The sequence below is a fragment of the Zalophus californianus genome, chromosome 9 (assembly GCF_009762305.2).
Source record: "Zalophus californianus isolate mZalCal1 chromosome 9, mZalCal1.pri.v2, whole genome shotgun sequence".
Taxonomy (NCBI): domain Eukaryota; kingdom Metazoa; phylum Chordata; class Mammalia; order Carnivora; family Otariidae; genus Zalophus; species Zalophus californianus.
The window spans coordinates 123,159,824-123,173,703 of NC_045603.1; the positions used below are offsets into that span (position 1 = coordinate 123,159,824).

The 13,880-nt window shown below is 39.5% G+C and overlaps 2 protein-coding genes across 7 annotated transcripts in view; one reads left to right on the forward strand and one right to left on the reverse strand.

The window, feature by feature from the left end:
- ARL5B (ADP ribosylation factor like GTPase 5B) overlaps positions 1–1,644 on the reverse strand; it is a 30,432-nt gene extending 28,788 nt beyond the window's left edge. For all 4 annotated transcript variants that reach the window (XM_027593727.1, XM_027593724.1, XM_027593725.2 and 1 more), the window contains exon 1: positions 1,309–1,644. Coding sequence is in view for 3 of the 4 variants with exons in the window: in XM_027593724.1 (XP_027449525.1) it covers positions 1,309–1,357 (49 nt within the window). In the remaining variant the exon portion in view is untranslated. The remainder of the gene's footprint in view (positions 1–1,308) is intronic.
- A 5,284-nt stretch (positions 1,645–6,928) lies between these two features.
- NSUN6 (NOP2/Sun RNA methyltransferase 6) overlaps positions 6,929–13,880 on the forward strand; it is a 55,679-nt gene continuing 48,727 nt past the window's right edge. Inside the window, exons 1-3 of one of the 3 annotated variants that reach the window (XM_027594136.2) lie at positions 6,929–7,415; positions 9,886–10,041; positions 12,893–12,972. In XM_027594136.2, the coding sequence (XP_027449937.1) occupies positions 7,341–7,415; positions 9,886–10,041; positions 12,893–12,972 (311 nt within the window). In that variant the 5' untranslated portion in view covers positions 6,929–7,340. The remainder of the gene's footprint in view (positions 7,416–9,885; positions 10,042–12,892; positions 12,973–13,880) is intronic. The other 2 variants (XM_027594137.2, XM_027594138.2) reach the window with 2 other exon arrangements.

Genomic DNA, 13,880 nt, shown 5'->3' on the forward strand with positions numbered 1-13,880 from the left:
ACAAAGACTTTGGTAATGTTTTGTTTCTTAAACTATGGGAAAAGATAAGCAGATAATTGTGTTGATCTTTATACTTTTTAACATGTGTTAAAATACTGCTTCACATATAGTAGTGAATTCATGTAGCGAGGACTAGAAAATATAAACTGCTGAAAAAGCCTGTATTAAATGTACAGCTATCCTTCAGAAGTTAAACTCCGACCACTCTGAAATCACCTGAAGTGTGATATCGGTGGTAACTGCATCTATACATATAATTGCACATATACACATATTTGGAAATGTGTATACATATATCCATATTTATAACTTTGGAAAAGACTATTTTAGTGTTCTTATCTACGGAACAAATGAACTAAAACCATTTCATTTTCTTCACGACTTCTCAAATCCAGGGGAAAAAAAATACCACATTGGCAGTAACAACTGGTATCATTACAAAACATTGGTTTATATTATGTCGGGTATTAAATGGAAAACGAAAATGAATTTAAAAAGTAGATACAATTACTAAGAAAGCATTCTGTTCAAAGAATGTCTAAAACTTTATCTATCGCCAGGCCCTTTTTTGTCGTGTATTTTCTCTCTTCAGAAGACATTACATCTCATTCTCTGACTCAGAACAGGTTTTACAACTTCTTGGCCCTTTGGACTTCCAACTTGTAAATGTCTCATAGCCTGTTCCAGACTAATTACGGACACGCAATCTCCTATACAGAAGGACCAAAAGCATTTAGTTCTCTTAATACCTAAGAAAGGAATAAAGGGTTTAGGATGCAGATTTCCGGAAACCCGTGCATCTCACAGGACAACTCATGCCCAAGTCTGAGGAGCAGGCGAAATCAGAGAGAACGTGAAGCCGCACTGGCTTCAAGACCACTGCAGGCAAAAAAGCAGCACTAGTAATAATAATTTAAAAAAAAAAAAAAAAGCTGATAGGTTTCTGGGCGGACACTTACCTTGCGGCAAGCCACAGGATGCTTAATTAGAGATAGAAAAGACCCTCAAAATGCCTCCAGGTATCACTAGGTGCTTTCCGCTTTGCTTCGCTAAAATCCAAAAATTCTTAGTTTGGACTCTGGGCTCCCAAATGCCTCTTTTCACTCCTCATTTCTCCCACACATCCAGTCTCTCCTGCACCTTCTCCCAGCCTAAAATACCGAGTTTCTACCCGCCCCCTCGAGAAAATTACTTCTCTGCGTCTCAGGAACATTTGTGTCCACCGACAGCCCTGCCTCCGGCTGTCCCCTAAAACGGCCGGACCCTCCTCCCTGGAGTTGAGCCGTTGCGCAGCTCCATCCTTCTCACCTTGGTTACAGAAGAGGCTCCACAGTTTAGCGAAGATCAGCCCCATCATGAGCACCTTGGGCGGGCCACGGGGTCCCTCAGCAGCAGGTGCCGCTGTGCCGGGCCCCCCACCACGGCGCTGGCTGTAAGGAGCCGAGGAGAAGCCTTCTGAGACCGCGCGGCGAGGGCACTGGCTGGCCGAGAAGGCTCGATCAGCCGCTCAGCTACCGGTCAGGAGGCACCGCGCCGAGTCCCAACCGGATAGTCCTTTGTTTCGAGTCCACTGAGCCCAACGCCGACCCGTAGTCCCCTCGGTCTGAACCCACCTACCCACCAGAGCTTCCACCAGCCCCAAGCCCCGCCTTCGCCCCGCCTCCCCTCGAGATTCCCGACCACCCATCGCCGGAAGGACAGGCCTGACGTCGTCACGCTTACGTTTACCCCCGCTTTCGACGTGGCGTTTCCTCCGGCTTCACTTCCGGTGGGCGGGTTCCAAAGTGCTCCGCTGTGTGGGAGGTTTTGGGTGCGTGGGAGTCGCGGAGTTTCCCTTCGTGAGCTCTTGTACTGGTCACTGTTTGCAAGCGTTTGCCAGGTTCCGGTACTTAAGTTTCTGTTGTTGGGCAGGTGCGCCCCGTCCTCTCAACTAGTGACAACTGCAGTTCCTCCCACAGAGTAGCGGTCGTTTGCTGCCCTGTTATTGCGCAGAAGTAAGGGGTGTTTCTCTCACAACCGTCACCCCTGTGCAGGCTGGCAGGCTTGGGGTTCTGCTGTGGTTCGAAATAGAATTGATCGGGGGACGATCCGTGGAATGGCGGTAGCCACAGAGTTTAGTTATGTGATTAACTTAAAGCCCCCCAGTTTTGCCACGCGTTCGAATTTTCATGGAGCCCAAATACACGAAATCAAATAACTTCCTTTAACTGAAATGGAATCCCAGTAAACTCCAGTTCAACAAAATAGAGGGAAAAGCGTGCTGTGTCTAGAGCAAAGAAACTGAAATTTCAAGGAAAAGGGTCGAATTAGGGAATTTAAAAAGTATGTTTAATATTCCTTAGAAGGAACTGTTGTGAACTTAATACCTGAAGAATTGGCTGTGGCTGGAAGTGATTTCAATTTACCTAAGTGTTTCCATTCCACTTTCTAATTTTTTAATGTTTTGAGGATAGTTGACACAATGTTACATTGGTTTCAGGTGTACTCACTCATAGTCAACATCTATCTTATGGCATGCTCACCACAGGTGTAGCTACCATCTGTCATGGTACAATGCTATTACACAATTCGACTTTCTTCTCCATTTTTTCTTTTAAAAGCTTCACAGCATGGGATGAAGCCTAATTTCCAGTTATGGAGAGAACTTAATTGAAAAGCTATGTACTTTGGTCAGGTGGTAGATTTTAACCCAGAGTGGTAAAATGCCAAACTATTTTGTTACCTGTACAAAGAGATGAAGTGTATGACTCCCAGTGTTATGATTCAAAGACCCTTTAGGACATACATGGGATAATGTGCTCCAACTTTGACACTAAAGACAAGTTATAACCTCCCACATAGAGGAAAAGGTATGTACTGAGCCTCTGTAAATTATTTTACCTTTCAGGACCATGAACTGGCTCAAATATAGATGATTTTGTGTTTGTGAAAACAGGCTTGAAGGGACATTTCTAGTCCTAGTTTCATTAAAAAAAACTTTAGATTCTGTAACTTAGCTTCTTCAATTGTCAGACATATATAAACCACATTCTACTTTTTTCTGGCTTTCAGATTTCCAATAAACAGTTTCTTAAATAAAGCAGTTTTTTTGCAGAGCTTTGAAGCCAAAAAATTATGTATTTCTTACATATTTTTATAATGGGGTAATGATACTTTAGGAAGTAAATTTCAAGTATTTTTTCACTTTTAATTATGTGGAATGAATATATTTGAGGACCGTTTATATTTCTACTGATTCTACTCTTTGAAAATGTCTGAAACAATTTTTTAAAGATTTTATTTATTTATTTGACAGAGAGAAACATAGAGAGGGAACACAAGCAGGGGGAGTGGGAGAGGGAGAAGCAGGCTTCCCGCCCAGCAGGGAGCCTGATGAGGAGCTTGATCCCAGGACCCTGAGATCATGACCGGAGCCAAACCCGGGCGCCCCATGAAACTTTTTTTTTAAAGTAATCTCTACACCCATTGTGGGGCTCTAACTCACAACCCCGAGATCAACAGTTGTATGCTCTGCCAACTGAGCCGGCCAGGTGACCCAAAATGTTTGAATTTTGTTTATGTTGAAGAACTGCTCTAATTTTTGTCATCTTTTCTAAAATTTACCTGACAACAGGACTGCTGTAATATTTTTAAAATATCTTTTCACATTAGAAAGTGTTATTTGCAGATTTCGGAATTTGAAATTTTTACTAACTGGAAGGAAAGAAAACTTAGTCACAACTTAAAAAATCTATAATTGATTAACAAAATATAGTTGTGAATTATCTAAACAAATCATGCTTATATACCATAATTATCTTTTAGAAAAGGTACACTTTAGTTCATGTTGTACATTTGTATTATATAAATTATAGGAACGCTTGTCAAGAATTTAATCAAACGAGAATTTTGAGTCATATACTTTTTTTTAAAAAAAGATTTTATTTATTTGACAGAGAGAGACACAGTGAGAGAGGGAACACAAGCAGAGGGAGTAGGAGAGGGAGAAGCAGACTTCCCGCGGAGCGGGGAGCCCGATGTGGGGCTCCATCCCAGGACCCTGGGATCATGACCTGAGCCAAAGGCAGACGCTTAACCGACTGAGCCACCCAGGCGCCCCGAGTCATATACTTTTTAAATATAGCACTTAAAACATAACACCTTTATTCATTTTTTCTGAAAACATCCCTTTAAATTTTTCTTAAAACTAATTTCAGTGTAGCTTTTGATCCAAAGAAGGCAACTGTTCTATGAAATGTTACTATTTGTATACAAATATATTTTGAATTCATGAAATAAGAAAAAAGTCATAAATAAGGAATATAATACTATTGTTAGGATTATAACTTATTTTCTGAAGTGTTAATTGGAAGTAACTTCCTTTAATGAAAATGGAATGCTGGTAATCTTTCTCTCCAACAAATTTTAAGAAAAAGATAAAAGTGTATTTAGAGCAAAACAAAAAAATAAAAATTTCAAGGAAAAAATGAAACATTGAACAACTAGGAAATGAAAAACAAACTGTATTCCTTAGAAGGAACTAATTATAAACTAACTTCAGATAATAAGAAGGATTGGCTACAGCAGGAATTGAATTCAATTTATTACCGTTAGCTAAGATAAATCGCATGCATGGCTCGAACCAAAAGTCCAGGGACAGCATGTTCTGCCAACTAGGAATGAAATTTACTCTTTAAAAACAACTCTCTTACACATTTATGATTATGTCCACTTTGACTTTAGTCTCCAGATGAGCTGAGATAGTTTTCCAGCTTTCCTAGACTTTTCCCTAATCCCCTCATATCTTCTTCCTGAAAGTAAGTATTTTGGGATATGTTTGTTTTTTGATAAAGTTAAGCTTTGGAGCACCACAAACTGAGATTTAAGATTATAACTAAGATTTTTTTGCTCCCCCACATTGGGGGCCATATCGCCCCACTGAGAAAATACAACCTAAATGACCCCTTATGTGGGTGTATTCCTACAGGAGTCTTCCTTTGCTTAGACAATATGCACCATGGCAACTTCAGGTTTGTATTATGCTTTTCTTGGACCCAAACCTGGAACACCAAGAGGCATCTTCGTCAACATAACTGTCACTACAATAGTGTCAAGACAAGAATAGTCTGTGCTCAGCACTCTTCACATGTGCTTAACTAGTGAACTAATTTCCAGCAAATACATGCTTTATCAGCATTTTCTTCCTCTGGTTCACATAGATGCCCATCCATCTATTCATCTAGTCATTTAACGTTTAAGTGTCTATTACTTGTTAAGGCAATGGGTAAGCAGTGATGAGATGAAGTCTACCCTCATGGAATTTACAATCTAGCCCACTTGTTCTTCTCCCTTATCTCCTGAATACAGAGTCCAACCTTTATTGTTGCCATGGTCACGATGTTGAGGCTTCAAAAATTCCTTTGGAAATGCCTAATCTAGCCATTTTCCTAATCACTTTTATTTTTTTCGAGATTTATTTACTTATTTTAGAGTGGGGGGGTGCATGCACAGTGGGGAGGAGCAGAGGGAGAGGGAAAGGGAGTCTTAGGCCAATTCTGGGCTGAGGGCGGAGCCCAATGCAGGGCTCAAAATGTGGAATGTGAGGTGAGGATCTGAGCAGAAACCTGAGCAGAAACCAACAGTCTTAATGGACTAAGCCACCCAGGTGCCCCTTGACATTTTCCTAATCACTTTTAGATGATTTAGCCATGAAAGCATCCCCTCAACCTACTGAAGAAGTATGTATGCCATGGTGAAAAGAGTTGGTATTTAGAAGGCAGGTGGCTATGGTCTTTATTCTCACTTTCTAATCAAGCGTGAGGCCACAGTTATTTCAGCTCTGGGAGCCTTGTTTTACTCTTTCATAAAAGGATAACCAGGGGCACCTGGGTGGCTCAGTTGGTTAAGCGACTGCCTTCGGCTCAGGTCATGATCCTGGAGTCCCAGGATCAAGTCCTGCATCGGGCTCCCTGCTCAGCAGGGAGTCTGCTTCTCCCTCTGACCCTCTTCCCTCTTGTGCTCTCTATCTCTCATTCTCTCTCTCAAATAAATAAATAAAATCTTTAAAAAAAAAAGGGTATAACCACATTACAGGGTTGTTGTGTGGCTGTAAGTTAAAATATTTTATACAGAACCTGGTTGGCGTATCATATTAAGTAATTATTACATTTTTTAGACATCTCTGTGTGCGACTTAAAGACTTTAAAAACCCTTTCCTGCAGTTATATGTAAATGGCCACGGTGAGCTGCAAAAACAAAAATATAAGGTAAGGAGACAATTATTTTTAGTTTCCTATTCAATCATAAAATGTCTTTCATTAGGCATCTTCTCCTTTCGAATCTTTTCCTTCATCTGTAACACATAAATTATGCCAAGGGTCTCGGAGCCTTAATAACTCAGCTGTGATACAGGTAACCGCTAGCCTCATTCAAATAACTAAATACTATATGCGGGTTTCTAAGTTTTAACTGATCATTCATAGGTATTAACCCAGTTTTCAAAAATTTGAATAATGGCGTTCATTCACAGCTGAAGTCAGATTAGTATGCCTCCGAGAGATAAAGTAATTTCTGAAATCAAAGGGTGGCTTATAGGTTCAAATAATCTCTGGCTTCCTCCTTTCGTCGGAGGTCAACTAGCAGGTAACTAACCGGACCTCTCAACTTAGGCCAGCAAAGCCTTCGATTTCGCCCACACCATTTCCTAATTTCCCCTGGCACCCACTCCAGGCTTTGGATCAGGAGGCTCCCCCAGGCGGCCGCCCCTCCCTCCTCGAACTCCCAGAAAACCACCTGCACGTGGACGAGCAGCCAGCGGAGCTCGGAAATTCCGGTGACCTGACGTACGACCGTTTGCGGTTGCGGATTGGGGAACCAGGGAGGGCGGGACGCGTCGCCGGAAGTGACGCAAGCCGGAAGCGGCTTTCTGCAGAGAAATTGGGGGCGCGGTTTTGAAAAGAGGTCTGAAGGGTGAATGTGAGCGAATAGAGGCCGGTCTATTTTCCAAGCCAGTTCGCAACGGATTAGCTTCTCAATTTTTTTTTTTTCCTGTGTATTCTCTGCAGCATGAGGGACGTGGCCTCACAGTGATTTCCGTGAGCGTCTCTAAAGAAGGATCAAGGACGGGTGTGGTGGAGGCGAGGAAGCCGCTCTAAACTGGCTACGTTGAAGAAAGCATGGATGTACCTCCGCAATCCCGAATATAACTTGGAAAGAGCGGCGCGATTTTCCTGGCCGTCTGGTGGTCCTGGCACGTGTGGGTAGTTATTCATTGTCAAGACGCTGCTAACTGCTAATTCGGAAAGAAAAAAAATCACCGTTTTCCAGCATTTTTCTTGGAGGAGAACAAAACAATAGGGAAAATGTCCATTTTCCCTAAAATATCTTTGAGACTTGAGGTTGAAAATTATCTTAAAGAGGGTTTTATGAATAAGGAGGTAGGTAAAATAAGCCTGTTAGATGATATTTGCAAGTTTTCGAATGTTTACACACGCTGGAGAAATAGGGGGAAAAAAACCCTAAAGCGAGACCTAATCTTTACACCATTGTTTACCACTCTTTTTTTCCGAATGTAAAAACTGCCCGTATCTTCCCGCGGGTATTTAATGTTTGCGAGATAAGAGGTGAATGAGGTGTACGTTTCAACACTTAACGAATGTGAAAGAAGGGAAGGGAAAAGAGAGGCTATGTGTGTGGCAGTAGGCATGGCACTGAAGGGGTTACAAGAACGAGGGGGAAAAGATTCCTGTTCTCGAGAATTTAAGTCCAGTGGAGAAGATACGCCCGTGTTCTTAAAGCGCTTGCTGTGGCACTCAGGTGAAAGGGGTACTGTAATGTGTTAATGCCTCTTAAATGCCACTAGTTGTGCTAGGTGATTTGCAGACTTTACATCTTAATATTAGCAATCTCTCTCTCTCTTCTCTCTTCTCTCTTTTCTCTCTTTTTGGGTAGACATTTCTTCTCCGTTTTAATAGGTGAGAGAGCCGAGGGTCCAAAGAGTCCTGTAGCTGACCCAAAATGACACCACTATCAAGTAATAGGGACAAATCTGAAGCTGAAGAGCTCAGGTATAATGAAAAAATACAGATTTAGAATCCCAGGTCCTTGATTTGTGTCCCTGTGCTTTGCGTAAATTATTTCATACCATTCAACCTTAATTTCCTTTTCTGTGGAAACTGAGGATGTTAAAAGTATTTACCTTACGAGGTTATTTTAAAGCATTAACCGTAAGTGAATGCAGCTGTTATTGTTCTGGCACATTAGTCCTCAACAAATACTCATTCCACGTGCTATTAGCAGTGTCTAGCACAGAAGTCCTCAGTGAATGTTATCTTTGATTGCAAGCTTGTGCTCTTTACATTTTACTCTCCTGCCTCTAGGCAACTTTGTATTTTCTAAATCTTTGCTTTTCTTATTCAAAGTAAAGTCTTAAGACTTAAATGTTATTTGTGTATGAAGCTATTACTGAAGCTATGACTTTTTAGGTTTGATTTCTACATTTTATTTCCAAAGATTACATTAAAGGGATTATAGAGTATGGAAAGAGAAAATATCTTCTCTTGGTTTCAAAGAACTAAACATATAAGCATATTAAGAGAAAGAGAGACATTCAGCAATTTTTCTCAATTTTTAAAATGGTAAATATTGTATTACAGAAGAAGATCCAAATGTCTGTCTTTGACACCATCTCTGCCTCAAACCCACTAACTGTAAATGATTTTACAAAACCATTCCTTTGTAAAAGTATCGGAGGTAAAGATATATTCAGTTTTTAATAAAAACAAACTAGAGAAAGTACTAATACTTTGAGGCTGGTGGATTAGTAGACTGGCAGGTGGTTTATGAAGATGCTGTGAGGCAGGGTACGGTCAAAGATGACAAAAATGGGAAAATACGTGTCTCCTAAAGCTTCAGTTAATCACAGGGGGACTTGGTTTTTTGAGTCTTTAAACTTCCACTTCTGACAGGCTATCTTTGCTACCTGTCTTTTTGGATGATATTTGTTACATTTAAAAATACCATATTAAAAAGCTGATGTGGGGCGCCTGGGTGGCTCAGTTGGTTAAGCGACTGCCTTCGGCTCAGGTCATGATCCTGGAGTCCCGGGATCGAGTCCCACATCGGGCTCCCTGCTCGGCGGGGAGTCTGCTTCTCCCTCTGACCCTCTTCCCTCTCATGCTCTCTATCTCTCATTCTCTCTCTCTAATAAATAAATAAAATCTTTAAAAAAAAAAAAAAAAAAGCTGATGTGGATGACCTTTGGATGACAGTATCAGTGTTACTTATTCAAATATTGGTGTTTTAAAAGGCTGCTAATGAATTTGTTCTAGGTATGAGGCTAGCAAGTAAATAGCTGTGCAAAACGATATTTGATATAAATAGAATAAAATCATGAGTTTATATGAATAAGCATAGCAGACATTAATATGTTCAAAATGTTAATAAGGCTCTTAAGCCCTTTATGTTGGGCATTTTGTTAGGTGTTTATTACCACAATTAAACTCCAAAACCCTGTGAAGTATTCCATTCTGTTAGTGTTATTAACACACGAAACAATACAGCAAAATGAAGTGGAACTGAACAATTGCTGAACGATGTTTCATTAGAACAAATGTGTGTGCATAATATGCTTAATATTTTTAGTTAATGTTTCAATGTCATTATAAAAATTAACTTGTTGGGGTGCCTGGGTGGCTTAGTCGTTAAGTGTCTGCCTTTGCCTCGGGTCATGGTCCCAGGGTCCTGGGATCGAGCCCCACATCGGGCTCCCTACCCTGCGGGAAGCCTGCTTCTCCCTCTCCCTCTCCCACTCCCCCTGCTTGTGTTCCTTCTCTCGCTGTGTCTCTCTGTCAAATAAATAAAAAATCTTTAAAATAAAAAAACATTAACTTGTTTTCCTGTTTTCAGGTTGTATCTGCTTTTGGGAAACAAGAAGCAGAAAGGAAATTTGAAACTCTGTTAAATCACTTGTCACATCCTCCATCATTCACAACTGTCAGAGTAAATACACATCTAGCCTCAGTGCAACATGTGAAAGATCTGTTGTTTGATGAACTTCAGAAGGTATGTGCAAATTTGCTATTATTTATGTCCATAATTGCATTTCTATGTCATGTTGCTCCCCACTAAAATCCTATGAATTTAAAATACTATTCCAATTTTACAAATAAGGAAGTCGAAGATCTCGAATTAAGTTGTCCAAGTGGTAGTGTTAGAGGTAATGTTAAGAACTTGAACCTAGCACTCCTGATTCTGAATTTATTATAGTGACTGAATAGGTCACTCAGCCCTTCTGGGCCTCAGTTACTTCATCATTAAAATACATATGAGAATACATAGAATACATATGAAAATACATAGAAAACATTCTAACCTTGAAAGCCTGATTTTTGTAATAAGTTACCTAATTAGTATCTAAATTAAAAGCAAGAGGCAAGCATGATTAAAGGGCTTGTATTTGTATATTATAGGCTATGTTACTTCTCTTGATATAATACTAAGAAATCTTCAGAGAATTATCACTGGTTTAGTTTTATTATTTAATCTCATTACATTTATTTTTATTTATATTTTTGTTTTAAGAATTTTATTTGTTTATTTGGGGGAGAAAGAGCGCGCATGTATGAGTTGAGGGGGGTAGCAGGGAGGAGCAGAGGGAGAGGGGTAAGCAGGCTCCACGCTTAGTGTGGAGCCTGAGGCAGGGCTTGATCTCACGACCCTGAGATCATGACCTGAGCCAAAATCAAGAGTTGGACGCTTAACCGACTGAGCCACCCAGGTATCTGTAATCTCATTACATTTATAGAATGTTTGTCATACTATCTTTAAGAACAGTTTTATAAATTTTAAGTTGTGAGTAGATGACCATGTTAAAAGAATGATCAGCTATGGTATCTGAGTATGTGAGACCAAATTTTGTATAATAATAAGACTTAGAAGAAAACTAATCTGATTTTGAATAATTGATAGTGATAATTTTATTGAGAGTAATGTCATAAGGCATAAAATATAAGCAGTTCCTCTAGGCAACTAAAATTATTACTTTTATGTGGTTATGCATATGTTCTCAACTAGTAGAAAGGAGAGTGTTCTGAGGCCCGTCACAAGTGTCCATAACTCACACAGATCCAGATTATTTTGTTTTCTAACAAATTATTCCTAGAACCTAGATATTGTATTCCAGTCTAATGGGCCTATATGATCTTACAGACAAGTATCTAGGATAAGGCATACAGAATGTATCCAGAAGTCCACTCTGGGTGGACTTTGAGTCCCTCAAAGGTTAAGAGTAGACAGAGAAGGTTGGGTCATAAGCCCTCGATAGGCAGAGCAGAGAGCCTGATGCGGGGCTCGATCCCCATGACCTGAGCCGAAGGCAGACGCTTAACTGACTGAGCCACTCAGGTGCCCTTACTTACATTTCAGATTTCTTAGTAGCCATCTATTAGGTAAGGTTGGTCTGAAATCTCCTTTGCCTGGAAGAAGCAAAAGTCAGAGCTGTTGACTTGGTAGATACATAGATTGCTAAAATACAAATTTTTTCTCTTATCAACTTGGAAATAAATTGATTTTAAGAGTTTTTCTAGGTAGTGTATGGATACCACAGGGCAATGGAAATATCTATTATTGTTACTGTTCTTTCATGTAGTATGTGAATATTCATGATTTAAAATCCCTAGCCTACATGGCAGAGACTTGTTCTGAAATATTTGCATGTTGCTCGCCCTTAGACTATAGTGTCCCTGCTATCCATTCCACTATTCTGCTTTTTATTCTGATAAGTGCAGTGCCCAGTTATTTTCTGCCAGCAACAGTGGTGTGCTGGTACATATCGAAAAATCCACTTTCTGGGAAAAACAACCCTTTGTAGCATTTGCTGATTTCAGTGGTGTAAATACTCCCACTGTGGTCAAATCAAGCTGCCAGTGTGACCTTGAAATTGGCCAGAGATGCACATAATTGGTTCTCCTGAGACTGTGTGAGCTGGCCTTGGCACCTATACTCCTGGTCATGCACCCATTTCTAGTCTGAAGACCAAGTATGATAGAGGATACTGAAAATCCTGAACTTTTGCCAAAAAGCATTTATTTCCCTCAGCAAAACTGACATGGCATTCAGTATTAGTGGTATATAATAGTTTTTAATAATCTCAATCCTTAATGTCCTATTCAGAACTTTTCCTTAGAAGTGTACTATAAGGGGCCGCCTGGGTGGCTCAGTCCTTGGGTGTCTGCCTTTGGCTCAGGTCATGATCCAGGGTCCTGGGATCGAGCCCCACGTCAGGCTCCCTGCTCAGCGGGAATCCTGCTTTTCCCTCTCTGTCTCCCTGCTTGTGTTCCCTCTCTTGCTGTGTCTCTCTCTGTCAAATAAATAAAATCTTTAAAAAAAAAATGTACTGTAGGGGCACCTGGGTGGCTCAGTCGTTAAGCTGCTGCCTTCGGCTCAGGTCATGATCCCGGGGTCCTGGGACGGAGCCCAGCATCGGGCTCCCTGCTCTGCGGGAAGCCTGTTTCTCCTTCTCTCACTCCCCCTGCTTGTGCTCCCTCTCTAGCTGTCTCTCTCTCTCTCTCTCTCTCAAATAAATAAAATCTTAAAAAAAAAAAAAAGTACTATATGCAATTCTGTATTGGATATGTATTATCAAAATAAGTCACTTAAGGTAAACATGGGTTGTCTTTTATAAAGCCAAACTGTAAACAAAATTGAACCTTATAAAGAAATTGAGATACTTCAGAAAATACAGAGGAAAACATAATTGTTTTGAAATCTTTGTTTTTTATAGTATTATGTGGAATAAAGTGAGAATATCCTAAACCAAGCTTCATACTCTGCTAGGTAATAACAATGAAAGGACCTGTAAATTGAAATTTATCAATTACATTGATGGCTTCATAATTCTGTTTATTTTTAACAGCAGTTTAATGGATTAAGTGTTCCTATTCTTCAACATCCAGACCTTCAGGATGTCTTACTTATTCCTGTTATTGGACCTAGGTTTGTGACTATTTCATTTTCAAATTAAATTCTTCTAAAAATTTGTCACAGGTTTTTTTCTTACTGTTTGGTGATAATCCTAAGTTTCTCTATTATTAACAACTTCATATAGACAGTTCACAAATTCATAAATGCAACTTCATATTCTATCATGGAAGATATTACAAAAGACTCGGAATGGACCCAGGTTCCTTGAAAGTAATGCATTTTAAGGTACATTTGGTGTGGTGATTGGTGGTTTTTCCTCCTTAGTAAGAAACTTCATTTGTTTATATGTATTAAGAGATTCCACTGCTAATTTAAATCTGTTTTTGAGCTGCCACAAAAAATACAAAGTAACATATTTCCTACTTTCATAGCTGTTGTGTTTGTAAAATTTTATTAATTCACAGTTAGGTTAAATTACCATGTATATTCTATGAGTAGAACAGGCATTGTTCTCATTTATGTATTTGTAAGGCATATGTTTGAAAATTGGAGGTGGGGGAAAGCCTTCATATTTTAATGGAGTTCAATTCCCAAGGAATATTTTTAAATCCCTAATTACGGTTTAATTTTTTTATGCCCCTACGAATTATAATAAATAGAAAAATGCTCATTTTGTTAAAGCTTGAAAATTAGTGGTCAGTAATAAAACAGTGGTTCAGTAAATTATGGTTTATTGTGCAGTGGAATATTATATGGACTTTAATGGGAGAGAATTATATGTACCAATAAGAGAAGATAGTCACAATTAAGTATCAAAAGGAGGTTGCCATGTATAGGATAATTACACTTTTTCTTGCAATTACAAAAAACTACACATTTATGTATATTTACTTATATATAGAAAAAAGCCCAAAAGCTTTTTTTTTTTAAAGATTTTATTTATTTATTTGAGAGAGAGAATGAGAGATAGAGAGCATGAG